General features: G+C 55.5%; 1 protein-coding gene across 1 annotated transcript in view; it reads right to left on the bottom strand.

Moving 5' to 3' along the window:
• Positions 1 to 676: 676 nt before the first annotated feature.
• Positions 677 to 18,864, bottom strand: part of CHST15 (carbohydrate sulfotransferase 15) — a 73,067-nt gene continuing 54,879 nt past the window's right edge. The window contains exons 6-8 of the mRNA XM_032882128.1: positions 10,226 to 10,382; positions 3,561 to 3,708; positions 677 to 1,953 (exon numbers count right to left, since the gene is read on the bottom strand). Coding sequence (XP_032738019.1) covers positions 1,763 to 1,953; positions 3,561 to 3,708; positions 10,226 to 10,382 — 496 coding nt within the window. The 3' untranslated portion in view covers positions 677 to 1,762. The remainder of the gene's footprint in view (positions 1,954 to 3,560; positions 3,709 to 10,225; positions 10,383 to 18,864) is intronic.

Here is an 18,864-nt window from a genome sequence, read left to right as displayed (position 1 = left end):
CGCACACCCCCTCCTGCAAATAAATACACACGCACGCACACACGCTACCGTGAGAGCCCCCCGCCCCCGCTGGGCTCGGGCCAGACTCCCCCACGGGCTCCGCTCCATGTGTGGGATTGTCCCATACAGCGGGTCTGGAGGACACACGGCCCCTTCGGGTGCAGGAGGAGCTCGGCCACCCAGGGCGGACGGCCCGTGCATCCCGCCTCCTGGTGGCAGGAAGACGGCGGCGCCAGGGCTGAGAGGAGGGCGAATCCGCGTGTCTGCCATGGGCGGACAAGAAGGCAGCTGCACTTTCGGACTTTGGCATTGCGCAACCTTGACCAGAGAGCTCTGGTTCGCAGGAGACCTCCCTTGAAAACACACCAGGCCAAAGCTTCAGTGAGGTCGCGCCTGGGGCTGTGTGCCAAGTGGGCTCCAGGGTCCTCTTCAATCTCTCCCCATCACTTCCAAGACATGACGAGACTTTTACTGCATCTGTTGGTAAACCAAGCTGCTAAGCGGCCCAGAAAGTTCCATTAAGAATCCCAGCATACTATGCTCGGCCCATGTAGAGCTCACTGTGTTTCTGAAACAGAACACGAGCATCCTGTAGTCCGTGAACATACTGAAGGCCTCTGGCCGCATGTGGTGGAGAATGTGGATAATGAGCTCATTCCTGGGTGGGGGCGGGGGGGGAAGACAGAGCAACAGAGTGTGTCTGTGGCCAGAACTAAAACTTGAAACACCCTCCAGGCCTGGCAGCAGCCTTGAGTGCGTGCGGAAGGCCCAAGATACCCAGACTTCCCACAAAGGGTTCAATTCCTGGAAGTCGCTCAGTCTGGCATTAACAGCGAAAACTTCCCAACTATAAACTAAATTTGTGATCTGATTATAAACGGAATAAACCCTAGAGGAAACACGTAAAGAGGCAGAAAAGAGAGCTATGGCTAACAAAATGCAGAAAGTGGTTTCAAACATTCATTTTCTAGTTTAACCTCAGTAACGCAAGGACAGAAGGAGATGGTCCGAGAAGCAAATATGCTACCAAAAATCAACTGTTTTCTCTCTCACAAAAGTGAAGTGAACAGGGTTTACAACGGAAGAGAATAAAGGTGGACGTTGGAGTAAATGGGAATAAAAGGAAAGAGCCTCCATTCTCTGCCCGAATGAAGGTACTGACCCGAACAGTGTCCACAACTGAACCAAGTGTAAATGTTGGCACTGCTCTGATGTGACCTCTAGCATGGGGACATGACCTCTACTGTCGTGGTGTGACCTCTACTGTGGTGGCATGACCTCTACTGTGGCAGTGTGACCTCTACCGTGGTGACATGACCTTTGACGTGGTGGCGTGACCTCCAGCATGGTGATGTGACCTTTGGCATGGCGACACAGCCTCCGGCCTGGTGACGTGACCTCCGGCCTGATGATATGACATTTGGCGTGCTCAATGGGGCTCCCAGCATAGTCAGTCCCCCACCGTGCCTCCCCCGTGGCCCCTCGCCCGGCACCGCCTGCCTCATCCCCACAGCCTGGCCGCTCTGGTGCGGGAGGGAACGGTTTCCCAAGCGGGGTTTCCAGTGGCTTCGGACGGAGGAGCTCCGTGAGGGTCAGTCGCCAGGTTATCCCACACAACAAATGCTTATACTACACACGTGCCTAGGGAGGGCAAGAGGAATCCCAGGGTTTTCTCCAGGCTGTGAATGAAAGGGCCCCCCTGCCTGCCCCCAAAGACACGCTCCCATGGTGGCGCAGTGGAACCCGCCGAGGGAGCTCGGCCTCAGGTCTTCCTCCAGGCGAACGCCTCGTCGGCGAGCACCTGGGCCAGCCTGGTATTGAAGGGCCCGTAGAAGTCCTGCAGGATCCTCTGGGTGACCGGCCACATGGGCCCCAGGTTCCGGTCCTCGGGACGCCGCGCATTGGACGCGGGGCTCTTTGTCATCAGGGTCTCCTGTTTCTCCCCCAAGGGCCCTGGAACACAGAAACGCTCCCGTGAGGCCGGAGGCACCACAGGAAAGAGCCCTGCAAAACCCCCAGCCCTGCTTCGCGCTGAGACAGGAGCTCCCCCGAAGCGCTGGGGGATGAAAACTCTCCGGCTGGACCCATCCCAGAGCTGCTGAGGGCAGAACGCAGAAGGGCCCTCGTGAAGAAGCAGGGACTGTCCGGCTGGGGGCTGCACCCCTGCCCTCAGACGTGCGGCAGGAACTGGGGGATGCAGCCTCACCCGAGCTTCCCCTCCTGCTTTCATGACCACAGAGCCACAAAGGGCTGGCTCTCGTGGCCGTCAGCTTGTCCCTGGATAACTGTCTGATCCACCTGGCATGGTCCCTGTACTTAGGTTTTCCTGCTAACCAGCCTGCCCGAGTTCTGCCAGTGTCGTTTCTGCTTCAGGCTGCTGATGCGAAGGGCCTGTGGCTGCGCCATATTTCACCTTGTGTATCATGCTGTACAGTGGCCATGGGGGCCGGGAGGAGGCCACCTGTGTCCAGAGACCCCAGGAGCCGCAAGGGGTCCACCTGCCACAAGGGGTCCGGTGGGGAGAGAGGCCCGGGAACAAGCCACCTCTATCCACAGCCCTCTAGACCACAGACCTCTCCGTGGCTTAACCAACCAGATCACTGCTCAGGCCCCCCGGATTTGGCCAAAGTCCTGAGCCTTTACACAGAAAACCCTATTCTAGTGTCCTTGGGATGTACATAATAGAAGGAACATAACAGGCCTTTCCTGTCTCAGGGACTAGCTCATCAATGCAGCAGGATCTACCAGGGGTCAAATAAAAGAAAAATGGTTCTGGGCCGTCACAGGGAAAAGTGATCACCTCCCTCATGCCACTAGCTCACCCACGACAGAAGGGCTCCAAGACCAGTGGTGGGCCCACGTACTTCAAGAAATATTCCAACAACAGAATTCCCAGGCCAGATTATTAGATGGGGCCACGGGGTGAGTCCTGGGGAAGAACGTGTGCTCTGCTCTAGATCCTCAACAAGTGGTTCGCGGGGGCCACCCACATGGGCAGCACTCCGTGTCCACACTCCCACCCTGCTGGCCATCACCATGGCCCGGAGCAGCGAACCTTCCTAGACATGCTGCTCAACTACGCGGCCCCGACTCCAGGGGTTCCCAAAAACCTGGGATGATGCAATTAACTGTCCATTCCCTCCTCCAAGCCTTGTGGCCTCTGCAGGACTGTTCCAGCCACACACTGACCTCTGACCTATCCTCCAGGCTCAGCTCACAGACCATGCCTTCCATGAATATTTCCATTCCATCCTTCAGCAGCTGGGACCCCAAGTCACGTGTGTGAACCTACAGCAAGGGTGCTACCCCTCCCCCGCTTCATTCTACCAGTTACTCGATGACCTGAGCTGTGGCTTTCCTGTCTCCCTCTGCTGGATTGAGAGCTCCCCGATGAGGGACCCCTCTCTACCCCAGATGCAGGCCCTGCACTTGGCAAACAGCTACTGAGCTAGCTAGGCCCGGCCCGGCACACGGAGTCTGCCTGTGACTCAGTGAGCACCTCGGCCACGCGGGGTGCACAGTCTGTGCCAGCCCCACGCTCTCCCGCGTGACATTCCTACCGAGGTTGAGGAACTGGAAGACCCTGTGCATGGTGTACTTGACGTTGGACGCGTGGTCTTCCAGGCGGAGGATGAGAAACTGTTCTTTGTTAAAGACGGCGAGCCAGTCCAGGAGGTACACGGCATACAGACCGACCTGGAGCCTCACCTAGAACCAAAGGAGGAGGCAGGCGTTACGTGAGGGTCCTTCCCCCCTCGCTTTCCCCACAGCGCTCGGGCACGGGTATGAGCCAACACCAAGAGTTATCCAAGTGAACAGCTGCCTTCAAAGGACGGATTTTGAACCCCGAGCGTTCTTGGGTCCTCAAGCAGGGTTCTGAGCTCCCCACACAAATGCTTCCTGCTCAGGGCCACACAGAATCCTCATGACCACCCCGTAGCTGGCAGCAGGGCACACTCCGGAGTGAAGGAAGGAAGGAAGGCCGAGGAAGGAAGAGGCCCAGCCCGTACACAGAACAGGCAAACGTTCTCTGCGCAGTAACCGGGCGCTCCTGCTCCTATACCCAGCACACGGTGGCCATGAAAACGCCTCAGGCACAAGCCAGGTGAGGGAAAGGCCGAGCGCCTGGGACCACCTGAACCCCAGGACCAGGAGGCTGTGTGGATGGCCAAACACAGCCTGTTCTAGGCAGTCACATGTCCGGGTCCCCATGCGCCTGTGCCTTTGCTCACACCTACCTGGCAAGATAACACACACTGAAGAATTAACCCTACCCGGAGGGAAGTTTGGCCCCTGTCCTTGGCTCCTGGGAGGTGACCTCTGGGTCACCTAGGATATCCTACCTGATAAGTATCTTTGCTCGCCTGGGACATTGGGCCACCTGACAGTAAACAGCATGAGTGATGACAGGGGCTCTTGGCAACCCAGGATCAGTCTGACCTGTGGTAGGGGCTGGACAGTAAAGACAGTAGGTGACTGTGCCCCAGGACACAGTGTGGCCTTCGAGGCTTGGCTGGGCTTCCCTGGCTGGAATGCTTGGTGCAGACCACGTGCTTCTTCCCTGCACGGGTTTTAACGGGTACCCCTCCCTGCTGTAACCACGAGTCCCCGTCTTCAGTGTGCCCGTGATTCCTTCCAGGGACTGAACCCCAGAAGTGGTTTTGGGGACCCCGACTTATGTCAGAAAGGAGAGCAGTCTTGGCACACTCCCAAGACCTTCACAGTTGCGGAGGGAACAGCCCTCTCCCCCTCCACCCTGCCGCCCCTTCTCCTTCCTCCCGCCTCCCCAAGTCCTCCGGACCCTGCTCCACTTCCTGTCGACTGCTCTGCCTCGGCGACCTTCCCAACTGTTTCCCTCCACGGCCTCTGCCTTGCCTCATGCCAGCTGCCCCGATCAGGCCCCGCGGCCACGGCCTCCTCTCTGGTGCTCCCACCTAGTCTCCCAGCACCCAGCCCTCAGCGGCCACCCGTGAAAACGGCCCCCACGCCCCGCCCCGCCACGCTCCCAGCGTGGCAAGCTCTTGGTCTGGCTTGTGCTCAGCCCCCAGCCGGCCCCTCTGGGCCTCGGCTCCCGAAGCTGAAGGCCCAGGCTCCTCCGTCATCCCTGCCGCACGAGGCCGGCCGGGCTCTGGCTGACTCGATTACTCTCCCACTATTCTTCTCCCACATTGTTATTTTTCCAGTCCTGTGGGAGGATGCAGAGGAAGAACAGTGAGGGGATAAGCTGTCTCCAAAACCCATTAGGTACCGCCAGCTCCCAGGATGTCGCTTCCTCGTGCGCCAGCCCGTAACAAAGACCCCAAGCTGGGCCAAAGCCAGAGAGAACCTGCGTGTGTGCCAGCCTCAGAGATCCTGTGTGCATCGCCTCCAACACGACAAACCATTATGAGCAGGTCTTCTTGAGTCGTCGGCCTCCCAGAGCATTTCCACTTTCTGTCAGGCCCATGGCCAATCCCCCTCAGGGAGGACCGGCCTCACGAGGGTCATCTCTTCCAGAGAACCTACCTTTGGGACCTGAGAACTTTCTAGAATGAAAGAAGCTGGTGTTTGCGACAAGGTGGGGCCCTGTAGCATCACCAGGAACCCACACCTGACCTGGCCACATGTGACAGACTATTTCTCGGCAAGCCTGCTTGTGGCCATCGGGGCAGAGCCCGCACAGCCACTCCCAGGAGGAGTCTTCCCTCACGGGCGGCAAAGGCCCTGGCGGGGGAGGTGGCTCTGCAGGGTAAGGGAGGTGGGCTGGCTCCCGCAGCGGCAGGTTCCCTGGTCCCCTAGACATGCCCCTCTTCGGGCCGCCCCGCCCCCTTGCCACTCCAGGGAAGCCCTGGCCGCCCGAGTGACACATTCTGGTTCACACGGCATCACCACTACAACAGGATGCCATTAAGACACACCTAGGACGAGCCCCCTCAGAGTTCTTCTTTGCCTTTTCCCCGCAGAGGCCAGAGAATCAAAACGGAATGAAGATAAAAAGGGTATTTAGAAGTGTCTGACAGATTTAAAATGACAAAATCTCGGAACACCTAGGTGGCTCAGCTGGTTGAGCAACTGCCTTCAGCTCAGTTCTTGATCCCAGGGTCCTGGGATCGAGTCCCACATCAGGCTCCTTGCTCAGCGGGGAGCCTGCTTCTTTCTCTGCCTCGGCCTGCCTCTCTGCCTGCTTGTGCTCTCTCGCACGCGCGCTCTCTCTGACACATAAATAAATAAAATCTTTTTTTAAAAATGACAAAATCTCAGAACTAAGAAAAGCCTTTGAGGTGATCTGCCCAGCCAACTCTTGATGGAGAAAGGGAAGCCCAGGGAGGGGTAGGGGCCTGCCGAGGTCAGCTGGGAGCACCCACCAGCAGGAGGAGCTGGTGCCAGGGTCCCCGCCACCAGGGCTTTTCCCCCACATGGGGACAGAGCCAAGGAGAGGTGGATACAGGCTCTTCCCAGACAGGCACTATGCTGAGCCTCTCCGCTCCCCATCAGGGGTTCAGGTGGGACTCCCCACCCAGCCCATCTGCCATCCGCTAGTGGCGAAAACTCCTCGCGTGTTCACTCGTTCATTCTGCAAATAGTCACGTGCACACGGCACGCCAGGTGGCCCACGAGCCAATGGAGACATGCTGCTATGTCACCAACATGGGCCCTGGCTGCCTGGAGCCCGGACCTCGCGGGAGAGGTGGAGCTGAGCTGCTGAAGAAACCAATGTCTGGAGCCACCGGCCCTTCCTGCAGGAGCTGGTCAGGGGCTGAGGAGTAAGGCCAGTCTGTGACCCGTGACGCCCGCCACCCCTGTCCTGTCTACCCATCCTGTCCCTGGGCATCTCTCTCTGACCGCTAAGCCACCACCTCGTCATCCTCAGCAAAACTGAGACTAAGCGCAAAAGGTCAGTTTAGACCTTGGGAGCTAACCAGCTAAGGTAGAAACGCCATGAGTCTGAAAGGCCACAGGACCTGGGACGAGCATGAGGCCTGTTACCAGCTCTAAGTGCCTTCCCTTTCTCCATGAGTGTCTGGGAGCCTCAGTGTCCTCATCTGTAAAATGGGCACAGATTTCAGGGCAGCGTGGAGGGTAGAACATGGAGTACCACGAGAGCTCAAGAGGGTGCCTGTTGCAGTGTCTGGAGTGAACAAAGGTTGGATCCCGCCGCCCTGTTCTCCCCGGCAAGGGTGCCGAGGGGCTGGAGGCCCGGCCAGCTCCGGGGGACATAGAGTGCCCGGCGGCACGGATGTTCATTTTTTTCACCACGTTTAGGTCAGATGTTCACTACTCCATGAGCAACACACAACATGAAGCCCCCGAAATGAGCCCCGCCCCCAGGAAGGAGCCCCACCCGGCCTCGCCTGGCCTTGCCCTTCCAAACCCAGCCGGCGTAAGCGCTTCCTCATCCAAGGCCGGGAGGGAAAGCCCACAGCGATGCCTCCCTTTCAGAGTGTCTGCGGGATCACCTCCTGAAGACAGAGCTCAGTAGTCACACTGCCAGGGATGTGGGAGAGCAAGACCTCAGCGGGTAAAAGAGACGATAAGAACGGGAACACGCGCTAATGGCAACAGCTCTATGCGTGTGACAAAATCCAAGTCTTCCGGCCATCGGTCCACACTGAAGCCAGCGACGACGGCAGATAAGATGGCTGGGCCTGCCAAGGCCCATTCTCCCAACCTCTCCAGCCCCCTCGTTAATGCCTCACTAGGATCCGTGCTGACAGTCACACACACAGTTCCTGGCGGCCCCTCACGTGATGGTTTCTTGAGTTGTTTTTCCCTCCCTGCTTCCGCATACTTGACATTCTACGATACAATAATGAAACCAAGAATCCACCTGGACCGGGGCTTCGCTTCCCGGCCTGCACTTCTGCTGCTGCCAGGCCGTGCAGCCCCCGTGGGCCTCTCTTTGTTCCAAATGACTGGACTCTGAGTAACCCGTCTGTCTCTTGACAAGCATGCTACACAGCTCTGGGAGAGGATGGTTCCAGCACCTCTCTGAACCATGCTAGCTGGGTAAGTCACCTCCGCTCGCCCTATCCTGCCTCGTGCCCTCCCTCTCTTCCAGGCCGTGCCCTGGCTCGGGTTTCCTCCAGCACCGGGCACGGTACTAAGCACGGGATGGGCACCCAAGATATGCCTTTGGAGACGAATCGAGCCTCAGCTGTAAGTGAGGCCAGTCCCCATTTCATGCCACGCCCTTGAATTTTTAGGAAATATCTCCAGAAAATGGCTCTTCTGTCCAGCAGGCCCTGCATGGATGACCCTTACGGTCATAAATAATCATGATTAAAAAGCAACAGCTAAGAGTCAGAGCCATTTTGAAGCAAAAACTGTATTTGGCACCTCAGCCAGAAAACACACGGTTTCCCCCTCTGATCTCACTCGTTCATCCAATCCACCTACACATCTTTTCCACTATTCCTCCTAATTGCTTCTAGAAACCTCCATTTTTTCATACCCTGTCTCCGCCACCAATCCTCTTCCAGAAATCCCATCCGTCGCCACCCTGGCCTCCCTGCCTCTGGGAGACGATCCCCCTCCCACCCCTGGGGACCCAGGACACCGGGCATCTTTCTCAAATGCAAAACTGCTACAGCAATCCTGGCCTTAAGCCCTCCCTGGGGACCCTCTCCCTCAGGATGTGTCCAGACTTCCAAGGTTCACTGGGTTCCTGGGGATGCAGGCTCACACTTCCCTTTTCCCATTGCCCCACCATCCAGACAACCACGTACTGTGGCGGCTGCAGCAAACACCCCCCCAAGCTCACCCCTTGGCCTTTGTACAGCCTGCTCCCCTCTCCTGCACATCTATCTCCATGTCCCTAGATGACTCATCCTTCGAACCTCAGCTCAAACATTACCTCTCCTGGGAAGCCCCCCGATACTCTGTGTCCAGATAGCCTCTGCTCCTACCCCAGCCTCTATGTCACTGACCCGGGACCCGGCGACACGCCAGTCCTGCCACAGCTGCAGTCCCAGCCCAGGTGCCAGCCCAGACCCAGCAAGATGACGAAGGCGTGTGAAGGATGGCAGAACAGAATACGCTGCCTGAAATATGCCACTTTGGTATCAGGATTATTTTGAGCTGAAGGGAACTAAGAAACACAGATAGAAGAGCTCTCTGCCCTCACCCTGTTGGCCTACAAGCAGTACATTAACTTGTAAGGGGGCCCTTCCCCCCTCTCCACCAGGATGGACCCAAGTTTGTCACTGGAGACAACTCTAGACCTCTGCCAGCCTTCAGACAGCACTAAGGATCTGACATAACAAACCTCACTAAAGCTTGCCCTTACCAGCCATTACCTCCCTCAAACGTTTATTTGCCTTTCCACCATTTGCTGCCCTAGAAATTCAAAGTCCTTTTCCTGTTAAGATGTTATATAAGCTTGAGATCTAACCACTCCTCTGAGTTACTCATCAGAGACAAGTGTATTTGCAACACACGCGTTAATCAACTTGTGGGGTTTTTTTCCCCTTGCGCATCTGTCTTTTGTCAGTCTAATCCACGGGGCCCCAACCAATAACACTATGACTACGGCTGGAAGAAAAGGATTATTTATTTCTGTTCTCCATGTGAATGAACGATTGCTCTGATCCTTACAGCTGCTGGGTGAAGCAACCGTATTACTCCGTTTTATGAGGAAGCCACTGAGTCTCAGAGAAGCTCAAACACCTGTTCAGAGTCACACAGCTAATAAACACCCAGGCTGGGAACTGCACCGTCTGATTCCACAGGCCACTCCTCTACCCTACACCCCTGGCCAGATTCTGTGCAGATCTGTGCCCTTGTGTGCAGCTCCTCTGACAAACTAAAAACTCCGGCAGGAGCGCGTCAATCCAACTGGCAACATTTTAAAGCACCAGAGCCATCCACCACGGGAGAATGTGCTCCAGGCCATCTGAGAGCGGGTCCCCGTGTCGCCAATCCTAATCGCACAGTGCGTTTTCTGAGCCTCACTATATGGTAATCTTCCTAAATGCACCCTCATTCCCGCAGAGGGAGGAGAGAGTATTGTACTGGGGAGATCAGCAGAGAAGGACACCTGGTGCCCGCTCGAAGGGCCCATCCCTTTTACAGTTTTTACGTCCGCGTATTTGCCTGTGCATTAGCCACTGCTCAGAGGCACGGGGAAAGGCATCTGCACATTCAAACGCTTCTCTGTGGCTCTGTGCTCCCATCCCATCCACCATGCCGCCTGCATAATAAGCACCGAGGCGCCTGTGCTGGGGGGGGGTGCTTCCAGGATACGCACAGGCATGGCATTGTTGAGCGTGTTGTTGTAGACGCAGGCACGCAAGGAATAATCGAGCATGCAATTTTCAAACAGCTGCAGAGCTTCTGTCACTTTTTCATGGAAGTCATCAGCAGATTTATTCGAACTTGCGAAGTAGAGATAGTCAGAGTACAACCTGTGAATAAAATAAAGGGATATTTTTACCGCCCAGGACTGGGAAATCACGCTCCTTGCATGACAATGACAATCAACATGCAATCACATGACCTCATCGCGTGCATCAGGACCCTGCCACTTCTCGTTGTTCCCTTGCGGATAGGCCACCTTCCTGTACCCTCTCACACCTCCTCACCCCTGCCAGCGCCACCCAGGCTCTCCTGGACTCAGACTCGTCTATACTGGCCCCAGACAAGCCACTGGTACTTTATTCTTTCCAGCCTCTTTTTTTTTTTTTTTAAGATTTTATATATTTATTTGACAGAGAGAGAGAGACACCGAGAGAGGGGACACAAGCAGGGCGAGTGGGAGAGGGAGAAGCAGGCCTCCCGCTGAGCAGGGAGCCCGATGCAGTGCTCGATCCCAGGACCCTGGGACCACGACCCGAGCTGAAGGCAGATGCTTAACGACGGAGACACCCAGGCACCCTCTTTCCAGCCTCTTGAGTGCGCAGCCCTGCTTTGCCTGTCCCAGTGAGCTTAGGAACTGTACGAGAGCGAAGACAGGCCCTGGATGTTATGCTCCTCCAATTCTCTCTCTCCTCCATCTGAAGCAACGAGGACATCTGTCGCTTTTACATTACAGTTCCTCGTGAAACTCCTGCCCATTCCACAGACGTTCCAGACATTAAAAAAAAAAAAAAATTATGAGATGTTATCTTTCTAGATTGTTAGGGACCTATTTTTTTAACAATATAAAAACACTCGCACACGTGCATGTAGTCACCGTAACCCTGCTTGTCCATGCTCACAGGTCCGTTCACGTGGATCCCTCCGCACGGACGTGCCGGGTCTTCCTATGGACCCGGCCGTGCCGCTCCTTGACCGAGCTTTACTGGGGCTCCTCTAAACCTCTTCCCAGCTAGGTCTCACCTTGTAGATGACCACGTCCACTCCTGAATTGCCCAATTTCAGCAAGAATCCAGTGAAGTTGGTTTAGCCAAAATTCCCCACCCTCTGATATCTGATCATGCTCTGATATCTGATCGCCCTCACTGGGTGGTGGGTTCCTGGTCCCCCACTGACACTCAGGAAATGTCTGATCCCCCCAGCCCACCTTCAGCCTGAATCCTGCTAGGTTGGGTTGGTCAAAGCACCGACCTTCTTACCCTGATGCATCCTCAGTAATTTCCAAACCCCCCACCCCTCCTCCTTGGCTGTAAGTCCCCACTTTTCCCTGCTGTGCCCGAGCTGAGGCCAGTCTTTGTCCCCACGCTGTGTCCTGACCCCCCACAACTGGTCCTGAATAAAGCCTGCCTTCCAGCCTTGAACAAGTGGCAGGATAAGGGTCTGCTCACTCGCTTGCTTGCTTTCTCTTTCCTTCTAACCTTCCTTCCTTCAATAAATCCTCTGCAAATATATTTTACTGGACTCTGCATTACAGATGGATTTTTTTTTAAGCACAGGGTTTTTCTTTTCTTACATCACATGAACAACCAGCAAGACGAGTTACAGCAGCATTATAAACACAGCCCCCGTGGGACGTCCTCCTGCCCAGTGTCTCCAGTGGCTGTAACTGGGAGTCCTGCTCCCCAAAGGGGACCTTCGTTACCGGCTGCTGAAATACCCTGCCGGAAATTTCTTGTGCCTACTCAAGCACATATCCACACATTTTATATTTTTGAAAACACACAAGGTGTCAGATGGGGTCAGGTCACAGACCTACCACAGTGGCACTTTTCCAGTGGCCTCCTTCGGAGGATTCCAAGCACCCACAGCAGCGGGCGAGATGGGACACGGCAGCCTGACAGAACCGGGATCCCACGTCACCAAGTAACTCTTCTTTAATGGAACTGGGTTATGAATGCCCACACCTTTTCCTGCTCTGCTTGCCAAGAGGCTAAGCTCTTCATCATTTTGTTTTTCAAAAATCCCTTCTTCATTTCTGCCTGGTGCCTTTCCTATACCCGCTCCGACAGGACCTCCCCGCTGCACCCTCCCCTCACACACCATCCTCGGCCTGCTTGTGGGAACGCGGGGCTGACGCAGGGCGACCCCCTGGCTCCAAGGACTCAAGTTCTCCCTCCTGTGATGCCATACTTCCTACCCCCCGACTTCTCCAGCATGGCTGCACTCATGCCCGTGGAGGCAAGTCAGTGCCTCTTCCTCTGTACCGAGTGTCTGAGCGGCACACATCTGTCCACACATCTGTCCTGCCCACCACTCCCCATGCTAGGGCCTGACCCTGGAACGCAGCACACCCACTGGTTGGAAACCACAGGACCCCATGGCAGCTGCAAATGTTCCTCCCGCGCCCCTCCCTCTGACAGGAGGGTATGCAGATGCACCGACAACAAGCGTGGCTTCGTGGGGACCAGAGCTTCTCACCTTGGCCATTTGGCATGAGGCCTTTGACACAACCCTTTAGAATCCACCCACAGCCAGTGTCCCCAGAGGACACCTGTGAGAAGTCTGGAGATGCCTGGGATCTGCCCACAGATGGCCTAGAATCGACACACCCCGGAATGGGAGTTTCGCAGACTTTCACCTGTTTGGTTAAATTCTTCAAAAGGCCCTGCTTCCAGATCATCATTAGTGATGCTCGGTGACTGGTGAGTTCCTGCCCCACAGATCCGTGCCCATCCGAGCACATCACACAGGATGATACTACATCCGTCTGTTACAGTGTCCCCCAACGCCACCTGTCTGTCCGTCGCAGCACCCACTGCTGGAGGCCGGTCATAGTCTTAACCTCGAGGCTGATGGGTAAATGCCCAAATCAGATTTGCACGGACCTCAAAGAGCAATTCAGTTGTACCTGCCACAAGTACCACGTGGCCGTGAGTCTGACGGGATGCCCTTCCCGGCTCACACCTTTTATATCAGTCCCACTGATATTACGGCCTAGGCCAAGAAACTCTGTCCAGGAAAAGTATAGACACCTTTGAAACTGTCATCAAAATCTGTGTTTAATAGGAAATCCAAGACCAAAGTTCTTCCCCAGGACTCCTACAGGACTACCCATATTCTTTAGGGGAACCAGAATTCTATCACATAAATTGCTATCTAAAAACTCAACCACTGGGTCAAGCTTTCCATATGAAGAGTTGATTCTGTAGTTATAACGTTTCTTGTGGACATTTGGCTCATGAATAAAACAAGAACCCTGAAACCTGCCTCAATTTTAAACACAAGTAACTTCATGAAGAATCTGCTGATTCCATACAATTCTTTAGAGATCAGGAAGTAATCGCAGGGTGCAGACTGGAACGTGCCTGATGTTCCGACCACGTCAGGCCAGCCCTGGGAGGGAGAGGACTAAGGGTTATCATGTTTGAGGTGAGGTGAAATGAACTCAGGACCCCCCCTTCTGGGAGTCAGGGTCAAAGCCTATCACAACCAGGCCAGGCTTACTTTCTCAGTAGAGCAGAGGGGGGCTGTCCCTGGTCCCTCAGACTCTCCAGGAACCCCAGGTCTGCCCATAGAATGTGCTCAGGATTCCCTGGAGCCCACATGCGTACCAGGATGTATATCTATAAGCCGACGTCCTTCACGCTCCACTTTGCCAAAAACATCTGAGCAGAGACTTTATTCATCACAAGGAATGGCCATCCCTCCTATGTGGATTCTGTAGATCCCCCCCAAAATACATCCCCAGTACCTGTGAATGGGATCTTATTTGTAAATAGGGTCTTTGCAAACAAGATTATGTTGAAGATCCTGAGATTAGACCATCGTGGATACAGGGTGTGTTATAAACCCAGTGACTAGTGTCCTGACAAAGGAGAAAGAGATACCTGGGAGAAGGCCACATGAAGATGGAGGGAGAGGATGGTGTGATACCACAAGCTGGGGACCACCCAGGGCTGTGAGCCACCAGCAGCAGCTGGACACAGGCCTGGGACAGTCCCTTCCACAGAAGCCCCAAAAGGACACTACCCAGCTGACACCTGGCCTTTAGACAGCTAGCCCTGGGTTGCTTGAAGCCACCAGCTTTATGGGAATTTGTTGCAATAGCCCCAGGCAATGCATGCAGGTCATAACCTCCCATTGCCAGGAAGACGGAGGGTTCATTTCTGCCAGCACCCCTCTCCTGCCCTGAGACCCTGGCAGAGTTCTGAGCGTGCAGGTGGATGGGGGCACAGGTCACTTTCCCACAGAGATGCAAGAAGGAAGGCAGAGGAAAAGCACGAGCTCTCACTCTCAGGGGAGCTCTGTTTATACCCCTGAGGAATGAGACTCATGCTTCACAAGAACAGAAGCAATACTGAAAGCAATGATTTCCTTGTAGCTACTCTTGGGGGAGAAAGGACCAGGTAGTGACCAAGGATGACTGAAAGCCACTTGGATAGTTTAAAGCCATTAAGAAAAATGCTGAAAAGGGCAGCAAATATATCAAGAAAAAGGATCCAAAAGCTGGAGCAGGCACAGTCAGGTAACAAGAGATAAATCTAAACATCCACATTCTGGTCTTTCAAGTCAACTATAGAACGATAACGTAGGGGGAGAAGCCAGTGGGGAAAACACACAGCAGGTGTAAGCTGACCTAAGCTCCTAATGAATCACCACAGAGCTGCCCGGATACTTATGCAAATCTCAGGATGCATTAACCAAGGTATGGCACGGAGAATGAGGGAGAGTTTCACTCTGCTCCTCCTAGCAGGTCGGGACCCCAAAGGATGCTTGCCTGCTTCAGTGCTAGGTATCAAATTGGGGGTGGGGGGAGCTGTTCCATCCGAAGAAGCAAGACTCAGAAGGAAGAATAGATTTCAAGGGCTACAAGGCTGTCTGGGGCTGGAAGCAGACCTGAACGCTGCTCCTGAAGGACTGCCTGACCAGTGGGTAGAAGGTTCGGGAACTGGTTTGAGGCAAGGGAAAAAGTCTCCAGCTGGGACAGTCCGGCGTGAAGTGAGTGGCCCCAGCCCAGGGGCAGTCAAGGCTGGCGGGGCTGCGTGCGAGCCGGCTGACCCTGCCGCCCAGCCAGCCCCCCGCGGCTTGGGGGCTGCCAAGCCCCCTTTTGCTGAACCGCCTTGTTTTCTTCCTCCTCAACCATCCCAAACAGATGGGTATTACATTTGGCCAGGACTGTTTCCAAGAACAATTCCCAGTGTAAGTCCAAATACATTCCACGCCTTCTGTGCTAGGCTTATTTGAAAAGGCTGCTAGGCGTGGGGTTCAGCCCCCACTAAGGGAGCTGGCCCTCGTGGAGGTGCGCAGAGCTCCTGCCTGGGCAGTATGGGGGTCCTGGGAGCCAGCACCGCTGCGAGGGGGAGTAGGGGAGAATGTGTGTGCGGGGGGTGGGGGCTCCCTCAACCTGGTGCCTCTGGAAGGGACCACGTCTCTCTCAGGGGGACAGATGAGAGGCCATCGGGGCCACCACTGAAGGCCCCACCATGTAAGATCGAGATGGTGACACCAAGGCCAGCAGTCATTCTCTTCAACGACACTGACAGGGTGTCACTCCAAACCTATGTGAGCAGAGGTGGGGGGACCGAGCGCCACAACAACGGGGGCAGCCCCTACTCCGTGGACTGGTCTCGTGGGCCAGGCTCGCACGACAGCTGTGGCCTTCAGCTGCCTCCGTCCTCATGGCTTCCATCACTGGTCTGGCTGTCCCTTACCAGGCCCTGCACTGGGCACTACGTGCACATCCTCGTCCTGTGTTCACGACCTGCACCGCACCCTCCCCCGCCCCCGGACACAAGCTGAGTGTCCTCACCCTGTCTCCAGAGGAGAAGACTGGCTTTGGGAGAGACCAGGGAGCCTTGCAAGGTTACGCAGCCCCGGGCCCTGGCCTCAGAGTTTAGGGACGACGGAGCCAAACCAATAGCTGATGAGAGCAGGGTGCGAGCCACCGGAGCCAGAGGGTTTGGGGTTTTATTTTGACGTTCTGAATGTCAGAAGTACATGGGGATTCGGAATGCTGAGAAGCAGTTAATAAGTGGCAGCAAACAGAAAAGCAATCACGACGCGTCACAGAGCCGCAAACAAACAAATGCTTGGGATCAACACGATGAGCTTCGCTGCCCTGGGAAAGCCGACGTGGTTATGGAGCACCACACTGGGCATCCGGAAAATGACAGCAGCAACAAACAAGTGTTCAGGTATTTGCTAGAATATCAGAGCTCCCGGAGTGACCTCTGGGCACCTGCATAAGCGGACAGTCCTTGGCTGCAGCAACAGCTCATTGGATTTTAAGGGTTTTGGCTCTTCAATGACGACGTGCTTGTCGGTCGGCCTCCCTGCGACCAGGAGACCCAGGCAGGTTCCAGCTCCAATATCTCTAGTTCAGGGAGGCTGGTTTGTTCTCCTCTTGTCGTGGTTTTGTTCGTACCATTTTAAAATGGAGAAGTAATCCACACACCAACAATTCAGTCGTTTTTAGCAGACACACACAGCTGCACAAGCCCCACCAGCCAATTCCAGAAGACCCGCACCACCCCCAGAAAGTCGCTGTCGGTTTTAACCTGCCACTGCCCAGGGAGGCTCACAGGAGAGGTCACGGCGATCCCAGGCCCACAAGGCACAGGGAAGTTTCGACTGCATCAACTGCGTCTCGAGAGCCCACGCGGTGTCATCCCTCCCAGCTACTGCTCCATGCACCAGACATCTGGGAGAGCTGGGCTGTGAGAAACGACTGGGGGCAGACCCCGAGGTGGGGGGCGGTGGGCAGCAGCTGACGGCTCCTGGGGGGCGGGGCTCAGCGCAGGCTGTCCTGGCCCAGACGTCGCTGTGCACCCAGAGCCCCCGCCAGCCGGCTTCTCAATGACACACAAGGGAACGGCCCTAGTTCCTCAGCCAGGAGCCCCCAAAACGAGGGCACACTCTCGGCCTCCGCTTCAGCCCCTGACCCCGGGGACATCTCCACCTTTCTGCAGCCACCTGAAGGGTGATTACAAAAATGAAACCCAGAGTGTCCCTTCATCATTCTCCATTTGCCGTCATCCACATTCACATCAATAAGTTCCTGACCTTTGATATGGTGCCATCAATAATGATTACGTATGTTTTTCCTACAGGGAAATAAAGGCCATTTAACGTGGCTGGGAAGGAGGCCCTTCTGTCTCACTGAATCATAAGCTGTGACTTTCCTATCACGAGGAACAATCAAGCAGGACTGACCAGGCCGGCTCCCTTGGAGAAGAAGTCAAGAGTCACCCGAAGCCGTACACATGGGTGACATTGCTGAGGCTTATTTTCTGCCAGAGAAGAACATCCAGGCCTGGGCCTAACGTGTCCACGTGGGCGCAGCACCTCCAGCCCATGGGGCTCATGTTGGGGCTGGGTCATCCCTTCCCCTTGAGCAGGAGTAGGGTTCTGGGTTCACCTTTGTTTCTTCTAGAGCATCCAGTCATGGGTCCTTGGTCAACGTTCATGGAACCAAGCGTAGAACCTCTCAGAGATGAGATCAGAAATCCCCTTGGTCTATGAGCCCGGCATGGTTCACAAAGCACTTTCACACAGTTTCCTGGTGATCCTGACAGCAGGTGTCTCTGGCAGGGAAGAAAAGGAAGCGCCCAGGATCACTGGGCTACCCCTGGTTAAAGCAGCGGCCAAGACAGGCCTGGATCCCAGGCTGGGGGACCCCACCACGGAGCACAGCCACGGCCACGCCTCCCCAAACAGCTTTAACTTGCCAACCTCACAAATACGAGGTTCCCGAAGTGACCTGGCGGTCCGGGAGTGGACTGAGCAGCCTCCCCCACACTGTCCTGGCCAGTCCTGGCCGGCTCACCCTTCCCGCTCCGATGGCAGAGGCTGACTCCCCTGCCCTGGGGTGGCTCCCAGTTCAGCCCTATGAGCGTGACCTCACACCACTTTTAGGGCTCATTAAAGACATGCCAATGACACCCAGACAGCTTCTGAGACGCAAAATGCCTCAAATTTCCAGGGAACAGGCCACTGAGAGACACTCTAGTCTCCTGCAGACGGCCGCTGGTCCCTCATCCTCCGGGGTCTCAAAGACAAAGGCGAGAGCAGGAGCCGGAGGGAGGGAGGCAGGGTGTGGAATCGATCCGCGGCCTCACGACCTCTACACTCAGTGGCTTCCACCCCACCACAACTCCAGCCCTTGCCCAGAGTTCTCCGAATTTCCCTTTAAGATCATGGATGTTGGGTGCCTGGGTGGCTCAGTTGATTAAGCATCTGCCTTCGGCTCAGTTCATGATCCCAGGGTCCTGGGATGGACCCCTATGTCAATCTTGTTTTTCCCTCTCCCTCTACCTGCCCCTCCCCGTTTGCACTCACTCTCTCTCGCTATCTCTCTCTCTGTCAAATGAATAAATAAAATCTTAAAAAAAAAAAAAAAGGTCACTAACTGATCCACCCCTGCTAGGGAAAAGCCAGCCCTCTAATCCTGGCGCAAACACATGCTAGAGAGCCCGTCACGGGACGCTGGCGTGCCAGCTCCCCTCTCCCGCTGCAGGGAGTGTCCACAGCACGACATCAGTGCTTCCAGGGACGCAGAGACGTTGAGCTGTTTGGAGAAGATTTTCAGCACAG

Source organism: Lontra canadensis, unplaced genomic scaffold (assembly GCF_010015895.1).
Source record: "Lontra canadensis isolate GAN:19392208 unplaced genomic scaffold, GSC_riverotter_1.0 scaffold79, whole genome shotgun sequence".
Classification (NCBI taxonomy): Eukaryota; Metazoa; Chordata; class Mammalia; order Carnivora; family Mustelidae; genus Lontra; species Lontra canadensis.
This window is presented reverse-complemented; position numbering and strand designations above follow the sequence as displayed.